Source organism: Cucurbita moschata, unplaced genomic scaffold (assembly GCF_002738365.1).
Source record: "Cucurbita moschata cultivar Rifu unplaced genomic scaffold, Cmos_1.0 Cmo_Scf00017, whole genome shotgun sequence".
Classification (NCBI taxonomy): domain Eukaryota; kingdom Viridiplantae; phylum Streptophyta; class Magnoliopsida; order Cucurbitales; family Cucurbitaceae; genus Cucurbita; species Cucurbita moschata.
In genome coordinates, this window is record NW_019268533.1 from 2,669,242 (window position 1) to 2,684,896 (window position 15,655).

At 40.3% G+C, this 15,655-nt stretch overlaps 2 protein-coding genes across 2 annotated transcripts; both read left to right on the forward strand.

Annotated features, from left to right (window-relative positions):
- Positions 1 to 3,243: 3,243 nt before the first annotated feature.
- LOC111455490 (protein TIC 62, chloroplastic) lies at positions 3,244 to 11,282 on the forward strand. The gene is made up of 13 exons (XM_023097208.1): positions 3,244 to 3,548; positions 5,076 to 5,193; positions 5,770 to 5,842; positions 5,929 to 5,956; positions 6,113 to 6,289; positions 6,554 to 6,635; positions 6,739 to 6,811; positions 6,890 to 7,000; positions 8,343 to 8,474; positions 9,400 to 9,599; positions 9,867 to 10,040; positions 10,313 to 10,513; positions 11,014 to 11,282. Exons 1-13 carry the CDS (start codon positions 3,368 to 3,370, stop codon positions 11,057 to 11,059), a joined length of 1,596 nt encoding a protein of 531 aa, XP_022952976.1. The 5' UTR covers positions 3,244 to 3,367; the 3' UTR covers positions 11,060 to 11,282.
- A 260-nt stretch (positions 11,283 to 11,542) lies between these two features.
- On the forward strand, positions 11,543 to 15,460 carry LOC111455500 (methyltransferase-like protein 13). Its single transcript, XM_023097218.1, has 7 exons — positions 11,543 to 11,651; positions 11,737 to 11,833; positions 11,930 to 12,068; positions 13,609 to 13,691; positions 13,790 to 13,924; positions 14,005 to 14,109; positions 15,183 to 15,460. Exons 1-7 carry the CDS (start codon positions 11,566 to 11,568, stop codon positions 15,309 to 15,311), a joined length of 774 nt encoding a protein of 257 aa, XP_022952986.1. The 5' UTR covers positions 11,543 to 11,565; the 3' UTR covers positions 15,312 to 15,460.
- The last annotated feature ends 195 nt before the right edge of the window (positions 15,461 to 15,655 follow it).

A 15,655-nucleotide genomic window follows, 5' to 3' on the forward strand; every position in this document is an offset into this window, starting at 1 on the left:
TTTTTTTTTTTTTTTTTTTAATTTTATTTATTGTTTTATTGTTTTTAATATTCCAACATTTTTTAATATAATAAAAATGTTATTTTTTTATGAATCATTTTAGTTTTTTTTTTTTTAATTTCTCTCAAATGTTTCCTCACAAAACATTTTTAAATTAATCAAAATTTTTTGAATTAATTCTTAATTATTAAGATTTTAGAAAATAATTTTCATCATTTAAATAAATTGTTAAATAAAATTCTTATTTTAATTTTCATCCTTGGCTTACCTATGCTTAATTAATTTTTAATTTAAAAAGTTTAATTTTAATTTTAAATTAGCTAAAATGCCTAAAAAAAAAAATAAGTTGATTAGATACCCCAATCATAAGCTCAATGGCTTTAAAAGTCAAACTTGGCTCGACTCCTCTCACAAATACAAGTTGAAGCCTTAACTCGTGTCACCTCTCCTCAGCTTGCCTCCTCCTCTTAGACATCGTTTTCTCCCTCGAATCGTGTTGCAATTATTGTTGATTAGTTCGGTTCAACATAGGTTCAGTTTAGTAGTTTTCTCTTCGATTTCGACTCGATTCAACGAGCTTTTTCAATTCAGGGTTTTTTTTTTCCAATTTAAGTTCAGTTATATTGTTTCTTCATCGGCTACGATCGATTATTGTTTGTTTAAGGTTCTTTTGAATTTTTTTTTTTTTTTAAGTAAGATTCATGAATTTCAGGTGCATTTATGTTCGTGGAATGAATTTGGTGGTCTGATCTAATTAGGTTATGCAAGCATGTATTATGTCATTGAAAAACCACCTATGGGTGTTTGACACGTAAAATTCTATGAAGACATTTATGGCAATTACTCATCTTTTGTCACGAGAGTCGTGTGTCATAGTGACTCAACTTCACTGATATAAATGCCAATTTTTATCAGTTGTGTAACATCTCACATCGGTTGAAGAGGATAACAAAACATTCCTTATAAGGGTGTGGAAACCTCTCCGTAGCAGACACGTATCAAAACTGTAAGGGTAATGACGATACGTAACTGGTCAAATAGGATAATATCTGTTAGTAATGAACTTGAGCGGTTACAAATGATATCAAAGTCAAACACTGGGCGGTGTGCCAACAAGGACGTTGACCTCCAAAAGAGGTAGATTGTAAGATCTCACATCGATCGAGAGAGGGAACGAAATATTCCTTATAAGAATGTTGAAACCTCTCCGTAAGGGTGTGGAAACCTCTCGAAAAAACGAACAATATCTATTAAGGTATGGAAACCTCTCGTACCTGAATCTCGCTCTATTTTCTTTATTTATTTGGAAAGAACTATATGGTTTGTTTGTTTTCTAATTGCAAACCAACTTTGACCAATGCTTTCATTAAATTTCTTGCTTATGTTGCTTTGCACGTTACCTTAGGGGTCTAAATCACTCCCTTACAAATCCTTTTGATTTTGATCTTTCCATCCATGTGTTTTCCATTTCATATCAATTTACCGTTTTGCCCTTTTTGTTCTCGGGTGATTGATAGGGTAGGAGATCGAATGTTCGATGTTGGTCTACACGAAACAATACAACACAACACAATTTTTGTGAGATCTCACATCGGTTGGAGAGAGAAACAAAACATTAAGGTGTGAAAATCTATCCCCAGTAGACACATTTTAAAATTGTGAGGTTGACAATGATACGTAACGGACCAAATCGAACAATACTTACTAGCGATGGGCTTGAACTGTTACAAATGGTATCAGAGTCAAATACCGGGCAGTGTGTCAATAAGAACCACTGAGCCTCCAAGGGAGATTGCATCATTCCTTACAAGAGTGTGGAAACCTTTTCCTAGCAGACGATTTTAGAGCAAACGGACCTATAAACGAAATTTGGTAGAACTACATTCGGGTCTGATACCAATACTATTTCCATCGTTACTATAACCAACCTTAGAAGATCTCATTTTTTATCTTGAGTAGGTTATGTAGGCACTCGTCCCTACTCGGGTATAGCAATTGGAAATGGCGGGCTCGACCTTTGACCAAAAATCAAATTAATGAATGAAACAGCTGACGGCAGCGTCGATCTATAACGGGCCAAAACAAACAATATCTATTAGCGTTGGGCTTGAGTTGTTACAGTATTATACCAATATAGATTATAGAGTCGGTCTTTACTAATCTTTCCGGATCAAATTGACTTTTAAAATCATATCGTCCCTCTTAATTATAAATATTTGTTATTTTTTCTTATTTTTTAAAAGTAATTTTAAAATATATGTTAAAATGGTATTATGAAACACGTGCATAAAAGGACCCGACCCGGCCCACTAGTTTTACTATCCAATCATATGGCCGGGAGGCTGTCCACACGTGTTGCACGTGCGTGCCTTGACGTGTGGCCATGGGAGACTATCCACACGTGTTGCATGTGGATGACATGTTTCATCCTTCTTTCAATTTTTTTTAATTTTTTTTTTAAATTTTAACAAAATCTCGTTTTAGATTTATTTTTCATATTTTTAATTATTATTTTTTGATAATAAATTTATAATGAAATTATAATTTGATATTTACGACGTGTCAAACCTTCCCCGTCCCTCTTCGCTTCATACCAATCCACCATTTCCGACCTATTACTCGACGAATGCCTTCCTCTATCTTCAGCTCCAAATCTACCCCGTCTACATAATCCTATCAAACGTTAACTCAATTGACATGAAATATATATTCTCGAGTCTTGACTCATAATTAGTAGTTTTTATTTCTTAACTAGAAAAAAATAAAAATTTATAGGTTTACTCGATTTTTTTTTGTTACAAAGAGTGTAAGATTTGTGTTGGATGATGAAAGTCTCACATCCGCTAATTTATATAATGATCATAAGTTTATAAACAAAGAATACTCTCTCTACGAGACCTTTTGGAAAGCCCAAAACAAAGTCATGAGAGGTTATGATCAAAGTTAACAATATCATGTTATTGTAGAGAGTCGTGTTCGTCTAACCTGGTATCAGAGCCATGCCCTAAACTCAGTCGTGCCAATAGATTAATAAATCTTCAAAAGAAAAAGGAGTCGAGTCTCAATTAAGGGTCGAGGGGTTGGTGTCGGAGGATGAAAGTCCCACTTTACACAAAATTATTTGCCGGGCTCTGCTTTGATGGAGTTGGGGATAGATGAAAATCCAAATGGGTGCTTACAGTTCTTCCCGGACCAGCAATGGAACCTTCTTTGGGACCCATCATATCCACACGCTGTGGACTGTGGGCGATTCCATTGCACCTAACCTGAGAAGCTGTATTTACAAAACAAATTGGCTTCGTGTTCAATTGCTTTTCGATTCTTCTCCAAATTAGTATATGATTTGAGCATTTCAAAATTCTCTTCGATGGAGGGTACCTGCAGTTCTCTGCGGTCACCGGCTTTAACCATAGCGCCCTCCTCTTTGTCTAGAAGTGGGTTCTCAGAGAAGCCATTGTTGCCTGCTCGAGCTGTGAAACTATCGAAGAACAAGAGATACCCACTTGCTCGAAGCCTCAAATTTCTTCCCATTACAGCTCAAGCTTCGAGTAAATACCTTGTTTCTTCTCCTACATTGTGATTAATGTTCTTATTGCTTCTTCTAGGCTTGAGTTTTGTAGAATGTTGAGTGTTTTGATATACTGATTATTTTGAACTCGATGTAAGCTTGACTTGTTTGGGTTTGTTAAGTAGAAGTAGAAATGGGATTTGTGGAAGAAGGTTGGGTTGGATCAAGGTTGAGTAATTTTCATATATGTGAAGATATGAATGTTATCTTTTCATACTTAAACGGATGGAACTATGCATGGGTTTCTTTATCTGACTCTTATTTGATCCAGTTTTGCATTCTTCTGGGAGGCATTTTAAGTGGGTGTATGAATCTTTAATGAGCTTGCTGGTTATTTTTTGTTTACTTCTATATGATATTAGCAGAATAATTGACATTTGTAAAACTGTGAGATCCCACCGGTTGGGGAGGCGAACAAAACATTCTTTATAATGGTGTGGAAACCTCTCCCTAGCAGACACGTTTTAAAAATCTTGAGGGGAAGCTTGAAAGGGAAAGCCTAAATAGGACAACATCGGCTAACGGTGGGTTGGGCTGTTACTACTGGTATTCAAAGTTAGACACCGAGCAATGTGTCAGCAAGGAGGTTAAGTTCCGAAGGGGGTGGACACGAGGTGGTGTGCCGACGAGGAAGTTGAGCCTCGAAGGGAGGTGGACACGAGGCGGTGTGCTAGCAAGGATGCTTAGGCCCCCGAAAGAGGTGGACATGAGGTGGTGTGTTAGCGAGGAGCGTGAGCCCTGAAGGGGGTGGACACGAGGTGGTGTGCCAGCAAGAATGCTAGGCCCCCGAAGGCGGTGAATTGGGGGGTCCCACATTGATTGTAGAAGGGAATGAGTGCCAGCGGGGACACTAGGCCCCAAAGGGGAAGGGGGGTGGATCGTGAGATCTTACATTGGTTGGGAGGAGCCGAAGGGGGGTGGACACAAAGCGGTGTGCCAGCAAGGATGCTAGGCTTCCGAAGGGGGTGGATTGGGGGGTCCCACATCGATTGGAGAAGGGAACTAGTGCCAGCGAGGACGTTGGGCCCCGAAGGGGGGTGGATTGTGAGATCTCACATTGGTTGGGGAGGAGAACAAACCATTCTTTATAAGGGCGTGGAAACCTCTCCATAGCAAACATGTTTTAAAAACCTTGAGGGGAAGCCCGAAAGAAAAAGCCCAAACAAGACAATATCTACTAGCGGGGGCTGTTACAAAAATGTTCTCGTTACTTCCACTACCTACACTAGCCTTGCAAGCATGATTCTTGGTCCCTGTTTAGTCTACCGAAGTATCCTTATTCAAACAACATTTTTAGTCTATATATGTCATCAATTTCATTAAAACTTGCAACTTTTTAATGTAAAGTTATGATTGGTAGAGTTCATCTATCATGGGGGTGCTTAAGCTTTTCTTAAAGTTCAGGTCTGCAAATCACAGAAGGTGTTTTTTTTGCAGTTATCATCCAAGCATATGGTTTATTACTTCTTCCTTGCAGTATGTAGCTAACATTTCTTGATTTTACAAGGCACAAGTAGTTTTAGCTCAGAGGCAGCTCCGGCAATTTCAAAGAAGGAAGGTTCAAAAGATGAGGATCTTGTATTTGTTGCTGGTGCTACAGGAAGAGTTGGTTCAAGAACCGTGAGGTAAGTTCAATATCTTTGCTTTGGGCTTTCTCAAGAGGCCTCATACTAATGGAGATGTATTCCTTACTTATAAACTCATGATCATTCCCCAAATTAGCCAAGGTGGGACTCCCTCCTAATAATCCTCCCCTCGAACAAAGTACACTATAGAGCCTCCCTTGAGACCTATGGAGCCCTTGAACAATCTCCCCTTAATCGAGTCTTGACTCCTTCTCTGGAGTTCTCGAACAAAGTATACCCTTTGTTCGACACTTGAGTCACTTTTGACTACACCTTCGAGGTTCACAACTTCTTTATTCGACAATTGAGGATTCTATTGACATGACTAAGTTAAGGGCATGACTCTGATACGATGTCTGGAAACACGACTCTCCACAATGGTATGATTTTGTCCATTTTGAGCATAAGCTCTCGTGGCTTTGCTGTGGGCTTCCTCAAAAGGCTTCATACCAATGGAGATGTATTCCTTACCTATAAACCCATGATCATTCCCTAAATTAGCCAATGCGGGACTCCCTCTCGACAATCCACACCACTTCGCATGCTGTATACTAAAGAGCTGTAAAATCTAACCAGGGAGCTTTTGAAACTTGGATTCCGTGTAAGAGCCGGTGTAAGGAGTTCTCAGAAAGCCGAAACTCTTGTTGAGGTAAAAGCATTTGACTTTTGAAAAAAAACATTTTGCTGCTATTTTGTTAACAACTTGTTTTTGTCAAAAACTTTGTTTATATGCAGAGTGTTAAAAAGATGAAGCTTGATGAAGGTAATGCACGTGCCAAAGTCCCGTTCCCTGTACCGACACACATAGCATCTGTTTTCTCTTGTTTCTATTTGTCAAAAAATGAAAAGGGACCGTTCGATATTCTCGGACAAAAAAACTAACAAGAAAATAACAGATAGTTTTTGATCTTTAGCCCAGCTGTAGAAAAGCTTGAAACTGTGGTATGTGACTTGGAGAGACCAAATCAGATTGGACCCGCAATAGGGAATGCATCGATAGTTATTTGCTGCATTGGTGCAAGTGAGAAGGAGATTTTTGATATCTCTGGACCTTATCGAATCGACTATATGGCTACCAAAAACTTGGTTGAAGCAGGTAAGAAGACGCTTTTTCGTGATCTTTTTGTACCTCAAAACATATTTCTAGCTATTCCACAACAATCACATATATTGGCGTAAATGCTTCAGAGACGTGATTCTTGGATTTGATTTGATTTCATTACTGCTCGTAATAAAGATTGATCGTTCCGATGGTCGAGCTCTCCTAGCTTTTCAGTACATTAGCTGTAAAACTCTAGCATGTAGCTTTCTTTAAGTTCTCGAGGTTAAAACGGAAATAAGATTGACAAAATTTCTACAGCAACCGTTGCAAAAGTGAAGCATTTCGTTCTGCTTACGTCCCTCGGAACCAACAAGATTGGATTTCCTGCTGCCATTCTCAAGTGAGTGTTCATGTATTAGTTTTCCTGAAATGATTAACAATTTCACTAATGATGTATTAGTTTTTAATATTGAATCATTAATTGTGGTTACCTGCTTCTAAAGCTTGTTTTGGGGAGTCCTGTTATGGAAAAGGAAGGCAGAAGAAGCATTGATTGCAAGTGGTCTTCCTTATACAGTAAGCAAATACTAATAACTATACAATATTTATCAAATGGGCCTTAGATGTTTGATTTATTTAAACTATCTTTCCCAGATAGTGAGACCTGGGGGCATGGAGAGGCCTACAGATACTTTCAAGGAAACTCATAACACTACTGTTTCGCCCGAAGATACTTTGTTTGGTGGTCTGGTGTCGAATCTTCAGGTACGTTTAAAGATTTTGAGGTGACAGATGATATCAATCGTTTAATTCTTATAACATTTTTTAATAGCATCAATGAGGCTGTAAATAATATTGATTTAGGACTGTGAGATCTCACATCGGTTGGGGAGGAGAACGAAGCATTCTTTATAAGAGTGTGGAAACCTCTCCCTAGCAGACGCGTTTTAAAAACATTGAGGGGAAGCTCAAAAGGAAAGCCCAAAGAGAACAATATCTGCTAGCGGTGGGCTTGAGCTGTTACTAATAGTATCAGAGCTAAACACTGGGCGATGTGCCAGCGAGGAGGCTGAGCCCCGAAGGGGGGTGGACACGAGGCAGTGTGCCAACAAGGACGCTGGGCATCAAAGGGGGGGTGGATTGTGAGATCCCACATCGGCTGGGGAGGAGAACGAAACATTCTTTATAAGGGTGCGGAAACCTCTTCCTAGCAGACGTGTTTTAAAAACCTTGAGGGAAAGCTCGAAAGGGAAAGCCCAAAGAGGACAATGCTTGAGGTGGGCTTGGGTTGTTACTAATGGTATCAGAGCCTGACACTGGGCGATGTGCCAGCAAGGAGGCTGAGCCCAAAGGGGGGTGGACACGGGGCAGTGTGCCAGCAAGGACGCTAGGCCTCGAAGGGGGGTGGATTGTGAGATCCCACATCGGTTGGGGAGGAGAACGAAACATCTTTATAAGGGTGTAGAAGTCTTTCCCTAGCAGACGAGTTTTACAAACTTTGAGGGGAAGTCTGAAAGGAAAGACTCAAAGAGGACAATATCTAGTAGCAGTGAGCTCTGGCTGTTACAAGAGAGACCAATTTTATTTGACAATATAATCTTTTTTGTTCTCTTTATTAACTGGACTTGGATACATGCGAGTAATTGCCTATCTAAAGATATATATTCTCACAAACCTTTGAACATTTTCCATTCTTAAAGCATAACCATAACAGAATTGATAGGTGAAATTCTCAATATTCTGTTCCAAAGCCAAAGATGTCGATACCCGAATACGTCTGAGAATATCCACCCCAATGATAAGCATATAGATAAAGGATCTGAATGGTGCCTTCAAATCTTGGTTTAGCTATTAATGTACGTGATCAAGCCAGCCAAGGGGGAAGTTCTGAATAAAGACGACTCTCTAGATAGAGTGCGTTGGTTGCCGTAGTTGTTTTGGATTTACGTATTTTTTGACAATAGTAAGAGACAAGTCTCGATTTGACAACTCGACAACGGGGCAATTGGCAGGATACAAAATTCCGTCCGTGAGCTCTCTCCGAGCATTTTGAACAAGAGTTGAATGCATGTATACTTTATGATTAATTTCTACATTTTAATTTCAGGTTTCAGAGCTCATGGCATGCATAGCAAAAAATCCTGGTCTCTCATGCTATAAAGTGATAGAAGTAATTGCCGAGACAACTGCACCATTGACTCCCCTAGAGGATCTTCTTACAAAAATACCATCTAAAAAGGTCAGTTCATGATAACCTGCAGTAAATATCATTTAAATTTGCTTGTACATCTAAGCTCAGCATAGACGTTATAATAGTTAATCTTCTGGTTTCTTCATATATCGTGGAGGTTATGCCTACGTTCTCGTTCTGCTGCGGTTAGTTTATCAAAATAGTCTGATTCGGAAATTGTGATAGTTACCAGAGAACTGTAATAATATTGAAATATGAAAGATAAAAGAACTACGAGATAGCCAAGAGTCTAACGTTGTGAGATCTCACATCGGTTGGAGAGGGAAACGAAGCATTCCTTATAAGGGTGTGGAAACCTCTCCCTAGTAGACATGTTTTAAAACCTTGAGGGGAAGCTTGGAAGGGAAAGTCTACATATGACAATATCTAATAGTGGTGGGCTTGGGCTATTACAAATGATATTAGAGCCAGACACCGGGCGGTGTGCTAGCAAGGACGCTGGGCTCTCAAGGGGGGTGGATTGTGAGATCCCACATCGGTTGAAGAGGGGAACGAAACATTCCTTATAAGGGTGTGGAAACCTCTCCTTAGTGGACGCGTTTTAAAATCTTGAGGGGAAGCCTGGAAGGGAAAACCCAAAGAGGACAATATCTACTAGCGGTGGGCTTGAGCTGTTACAAATGGTATCAAAGCTAGACACCAAGCGGTGTGCTAGCAGGGACGCTGTGCCCTCAAGCTGGTAGATTGTGAGATCCCACATCGGTTGGAGAGGGGAATGAAGCATTCGTTATAAAGGTGTGGAAACCTTTCCCTCTCCCTAGTGGATGCGTTTTAAAACCTTGAGAGGAAACCCGAAGAGGACAATATCTGCTAGCGGTGGGCTTGGGCTGTTACAAAAGTAGCATTGCACCCCCCCCCGTGTATTCTTATTCAAGCTTAAAGCCGCTAAACAATCTTGCTGGATCTATGCTAGGAATATAGCGCTGCACGCATTGTCGATCCACCACCTCCTGAGAGCGTTTCATCAGAACCGTCGAGTATTGTCAAAGAAAAGGAATCAGCTGAAGCAAAGGCACCCACTCAAAGGGTTTCATCAGAACAGTTGAACATTGCAAAAGAGAAGGAATCAGCTGTAGCAAATGTTACAAAACAGTCATCATCACCCTACATTTCGTAAGACAATATGGAAGAGGCTGTTCTATATTTCTTGAACTTTTCTTTTCAAGCATCATGCTCAAATGCCTAGATTAACAGCTAATAAGATAGTAAGAAAGAAAAATGAACTCTGAATTGGTAGATTATTTCTCCGGTATATATATGATTCGAGGGTCCTCTCGTTGTCTGTTATTGCTGTTCGTGAATTTTCTAAGAACGTAGGTTAGGTTTGGTGAAAATGTTATATTATCCTTGGCATTTATCTTACGTTGTGTCTTCTTCCAGGTACGAGGATTTAAAACCTCCAACATCACCTACTCCATCTGCACCTGTTGGGATCGTCGACGGAGTCCCATCGATAGCTCAAACGAGTTCATCAGAATCGTCAACTGAAATTGCTGAGGCAAAACCTGCACCTGCTCCTGAAAAAGCAGTGACACCTCTCTCCCCTTATGTAGCGTAAGTGTCTTATATTCAAAGTCCCGAGACGATATAGCGTTCCACATTTTTATATTTGCTCACTGGATGACAAGATTTTTATCCTTCTGTTCATAATGACCCCGTAACTTTGGGAGAAGGGGTGCTCTCCTATGTTTTGATTAGGAGCGAGAATAACTAGAAAAGTCACCGTCAACTGCTTATGCGGGGACTACTCAAACTGAATCACGCCAATGTTATGTACCTGATCTTACACTTCCACTGATCGACTGATATACACATTACTTTTCCAGATATGAAGATCTAAAGCCTCCTACATCACCATCTCCTAGTGCACCTTCCCTATCATTTTCGTCAACATCTCCCTCAAACGGTCCACCTCAGCCTGCTACCGCGAACGTAAACAGCTCAACACCGATTCCAGAGGCAGACGTCTCGAGTGAAACACATCTTCCCAAGCCGAAGAAGCTACAACCACTGTCACCTTTCACCATGTAAGCTCCTTTCTAGTTCTTTTATCTACCTTAGTTGATTCCTTTGAAAAAGTTGCATGTTCTTATACAAAACTTCAAACAGCTGATAGGGGTAGTTTTTGTTTAGCTCATAGATTGTGGTTGAACACTGTTCTTGATTAAAAAAAAAAGTTTTACTGTGCTGCATATTTATAACTTAGTCATTAGTCAATGGTTATACATAGTAATATTTCATAGTAAATAGTTATGCGATAAAGCTATATATGACAAAAGCTATTATACGAAGTAATGGTTATATTTGGTGAAGCTATATATAGTAAGCTAAACCATATATATATCCCCTCAAGCTTTGACAATATACTTTCTATATCCTCTCTTATGGGACATACATGAAGTCATCTATATCCTTTGGCCAATATTCTCTTTGCATTTTCTCTATCCCGTTCTTTGTGTTCATTTAGATTGAGTGTGTGCGTTGTTGTGCGATTCTAATATTCTCATTTCTTATTTGATCAAACCAGGTACGAGGATTTGAAGCCTCCAGCATCCCCAACGCCCTCTCCTTGAAAAACCTAAAAGAAAGAGCTATCAGTTCCCTAAATGGACAGAGACAGATGAGGGGTTATACATTCTATGTAATAATCTGAAGAACATTCGTTACATTTTCCCGTCCAGATTCCATGGACGACTACACTGTTAAATTTGCTTATTTTGGCTGTAATTTTGATCAAAGTTACCATTTTCGTGGCATTTGCTTCATTTTATTCGTTGAATTACAGTGGGTCTTTCTCAAAAACCAAAGAAATCCATTGGGTTTTGAACGATTATAATTTCAGACCAATGATAAACGTAAAGTCACTCGAAATCTTCGTGGGTTTTCTATGAGCATTCGGATTTGAGTTTCTATGGGTATATAATACAATGTTCATACGATTTCTACATGAAATCCCCCCACTGGACTGTAAGCCCATTAAGCTTTACTGGACCGCCATCCAACAACGAGAGGCCCAATTAAAGATCAATGGTTCGTTTAGGGTTGTCTCCGACTTCAATTTTCATTTGAGAAAGTTCATATGGGTACGGATCAAAATCCCAAATGCGCACAGAATGAAAGCGTTGCTCCTGCAACTGCTTTGGCTTATCTTGATCCAAACTACTGGTCATTGTTCTTCTTCTCTTTCTTGTCTGCTTCTGATATCATTTCCGTAAGTTTCTAATGCTTTTTCCTGATGGGTTTGTTTCAGGGACGAGCGTTTTTCCAAGGAAGAACATTATGAGTGGTTTAAGGATTATTCCCATTTTCGAAATCTCATACTTCCACTTCTCAAACCCGATTCATCAGTATTCTCTCTACTTTGATTCTATGTTCATTAACAATTGTTTTGATTGTTTGAATGAGCTTTCACTGTAATAATCTATTGAGTTTTGTCGTTGTAGGTGTTGGAATTGGGTAGTGGAAATTCGAAGCTTTCTGAGGAATTATATAACGATGGAATTACTGATATAACATGCATTGATTTGTCTGCTGTTGCTGTTGAAAAGATGCAAAAACGTTTACATTTGAAGGGTATGAAAGGTGAGCTCGTAGTGTTCATCAAATGATGCTTTCCTGTGTTCTGTTCCAGTGAGATATCTTACTTCTGTCTGTTACTTTTTATGGGTTGAAACTAAATATGAAGTGCAAGTCTAGAAGAATGGTAGTCTTTAGATGGCATGATAGCCTAGGGAAGCACGGACACGACACGCTTCGAACATGTGCCTGATGCACTTAAAACGTGTCTATATTAATTTTTTGGATACGACTGGGACTCTGAGTTGGGAGAAGATAGAGATTTCTTATGGACTGAATCCTTATTTATTGGTCAATCCTACGATATTTGGATGACTTGGATGACGTCTTTTGTAATAGCCCAAGCCTACTGGTAGGAGATATTGTGAGATTCCATATTGATTGGAAAGAGAAATGAGTGTTAGTGAGGATGCTGGACCCCAAAAGGGAAAGTCCACAATACCTACTAGAGGTGGGTTTGGACTATTACAAATGGTATCAGAGCCGGACACGGGTGGTGTACTAGCAAGGACGTTGGGGCCAGAAAGAGGGTGAATTGTGAGACCCCACATCGATTGGAGAGAGGAACAAGTGCCAATGAGGACGTAGGGCCCCGAAAGGAACAAGTTTCATTGAGGACGTAGGGCCCCAAAAGGAACAAGTTCCATTGAGGACGCAGGGCCCCGAAAGGAACAAGTGACAGTGAGGATGCAGGGCCCCGAAAGGAACAAGTGACAGTGAGGATGCAGGGCCCCGAAAGGAACAAGTGCCAGTGAGGACGCAGGGCCCCGAAAGGAACAAGTGCCAGTGAGGACGCAGGGCCCCGAAAGGAACAAGTGCCAGTGAGGACGCAGGGCCCCGAAAGGAACAAGTGCCAGTGAGGACGCAGGGCCCCGAAAGGAACAAGTGCCAGTGAGGACGCAGGGCCTCGAAAGGAACAAGTGCCAGTGAGAACGCAGGGCCTCGAAAACGCTGGGCTCTGAAGGTGGGTGGATTGTGAGATCCCACATCGATTGAAGAGAAAAACGAGTGCCAGCGAGTACGCTGGGCCCCGAAGGTGGGTGGATTGTGAGATCCCACATTGATTGGAGAGGGGAACGAGTGCCAGCGAGAATGCTGAACCCCGAAAGGGAAAGTTCAAAGAAGATAATATCTGCTCGCAGTGGGCTTGGGCGGTTACATCTTCTTCCTCTGGTCATAGCCAGCTAAATCTTTCTATATCTTTTAAGATTTCAAATATCAATGATGTATGTTTTTAGTGAAGTATATTTTGGTTTTATGTTAAATTTACATGTTTTATCTATAAGTATTTCTACATCAATATATACACACATTTTATTTAAAAACAGAAAGTGTATGCAGCATGTGTGCATGTCCTACGTTTTAGAAATTGATGCATCGCCATGTCTGTGTTTGTGTTCGTGTCATGTCAGTCCATGCTTCTTAGATAGTAATTCATGGTTTTCCACGAACTCAAATGAGATAAACGATAGAAGGAAACGATCCGTGTACGTTAATAACAGTGTGCCTTTTTCTCACCTTATTCATTTTCTCTCTTGATTATCAGAAATAAAGGTGCTAGAAGCTGACATGCTAGACATGCCTTTCGGTGACGAGTGTTTTGACGTCGTTGTCGAGAAAGGAACCATGGTAACTACTCAACTTGCATTTTTGTTTTAACTCGAGATATTGGAACTTGCATTGGTTGTCTTAATTTACCATTTCGTCTGCTGTTCGTAACTTGGAAGGATGTCTTGTTCGTTGATGGCGGTGACCCGTGGAATCCTCAACCATCGACGCGATCGAAGGTCATGGCAATGCTCGAAGGTGTTCATAGGGTCTTGAAGAAAGATGGCATTTTTGTGTCAATTACATTTGGCCAGGTTTTATAATCAAATTCTTGGAACTCCTTGTCCTTGGATGTTACACTTCCTCGTTCTAATATGATTTGCTTTCTCTTCAGCCGCATTTCAGGCGCCCCTTATTCAATGCGCCCGAGTTTACTTGGTCGTTTGAGTGCAGTACTTTTGGCGATGGATTTCATTACTTCTTCTACACCTTGCGTAAGGTTAGCACGGATGTTTCGCCTTCAATTGCTTGTGTTGGGTCGGGTTGTTATTTTCGGGATAGGCCGTAGATGACTTATTTGATTAATATTGCACAAAGATGACGAGAACAATGACCACCGAGCTCTTCTAGGTCTGTCAAACTCACTCTCCTCACATTCTAGGCGAAAATACAAGATTAATGGCCACCAAACTCTTCGAGAGCCCTGAAACTCACTCTTGTTACATTCTAGGCCAAAATACAACAATAGTGGGCACCAATCTCGTCGAGAGTCCGTGAACTCGCTAACCTTATATTCTAGGCCAAAATACAAGATTAATGGCCACCAAACTCTTCGATAGCCCCTAAACTAACTCTCGATACATTCTAGGCCAACATACAACAACAGTGGGCACCAATCTCTTCGAGAGCCCGTGAACTCACTGGCCTTACATTCTAGGCGAAAATACAAGATTAATGGCTACCAAACTCTGTGAGAGCCTGAAACTCACTCATGTTACATTCTAGGCCAAAATACAAGACCAAACGAAATACTCGAACATGGGCTCCGTTGCTATCTGATCTACCCCTCCCCAACACTAATGCACAACACGTGTTCGCCCAGACACATTTAACTAACAACTGATTGCTCTTTGTTGCTTTTCTCCTGACAAGAAAAACGCGCCGATAGGCCTAGCATTCACATCCGTCGGTGTTCGTATTCCAAATGCTCCATAGTTACTTCTTTGTCTGAGTTTCAAAGCCAACCCTATTGCCTTATCAAAGATCTGGATTCATCAGCATAATAGAATCATAAATTATGAACCTTAAGTTAGGATTCCTGTATGCCCTTTTAGAGAGCCTAGTGGCTAGTTTAGACAAGGACCTGATTCCTTCTGTGAGCCATAGTTTGGACTTTCAACAACCCGGGTTCGGTTTTCTGTCAATCAAAAGTGTTCATAAACTCTCGGAAATATGGTTGTCTTCATGAATACTTTCAGTAATTCTCGACTTGATTATGCATCTTTCAACAATGGCAACAAAAGTTCGTGTATATCTTTCATTTCTAATGGTAAATGCAATCGCTATTACCAGGGAAGGCGATCGTCGGATGATATAGATGAAGTTGAGAGATCTGTGACACCGTCGATCTGTCTACTGCAAGACGAGCTAGAGGGTGAAGATTACATGTTCAGAACGGACGTCGATGAGCTGAATTGCTAGTAGTAGTAGTATTATCGTATCCGTTTTTGTTTAACGAATTGTACATCAAAATCAATCATAGTTTCACTGAGCTGTTATTCTGGCTGTTAGTTTTCCCCCCAAGTTTTGAATGGTTTAAGGCTTTATATATTGCTATTCATATTTGTACAGGTTCGTTCTTCAAATGGTGACCGTTTGACTCTGGCTTGGTTACACGTATCGGAGAATTTGAACTCCGACCTCTTGGCCGAGAGTATATGTCTAAATTATTTGAATTATACTTAGATTAACGGATACACGGAATTTACCAGTACGGCAGGACATGTGTCTTTTGGGACCAAAAAAAAAAAAAAAAAAAAAAAAAA

Coding starts and splice junctions, on each gene's coding strand:
- LOC111455500 (XM_023097218.1), top strand. CDS start 11,566: ATGGGTACGGATCAAAATCCCAAATGCGCACAGAATGAAAGCGTTGCT. Junction 12,069..13,608: donor ACATTTGAAGGGTATGAAAG/GTGAGCTCGTAG, acceptor CTTGATTATCAG/AAATAAAGGTGCTAGAAGCT. Junction 13,925..14,004: donor TGTCAATTACATTTGGCCAG/GTTTTATAATCA, acceptor CTTTCTCTTCAG/CCGCATTTCAGGCGCCCCTT.
- LOC111455490 (XM_023097208.1), top strand. CDS start 3,368: ATGGAGGGTACCTGCAGTTCTCTGCGGTCACCGGCTTTAACCATAGCG. Junction 6,290..6,553: donor CAAAAACTTGGTTGAAGCAG/GTAAGAAGACGC, acceptor AAATTTCTACAG/CAACCGTTGCAAAAGTGAAG. Junction 6,812..6,889: donor CAAGTGGTCTTCCTTATACA/GTAAGCAAATAC, acceptor TATCTTTCCCAG/ATAGTGAGACCTGGGGGCAT.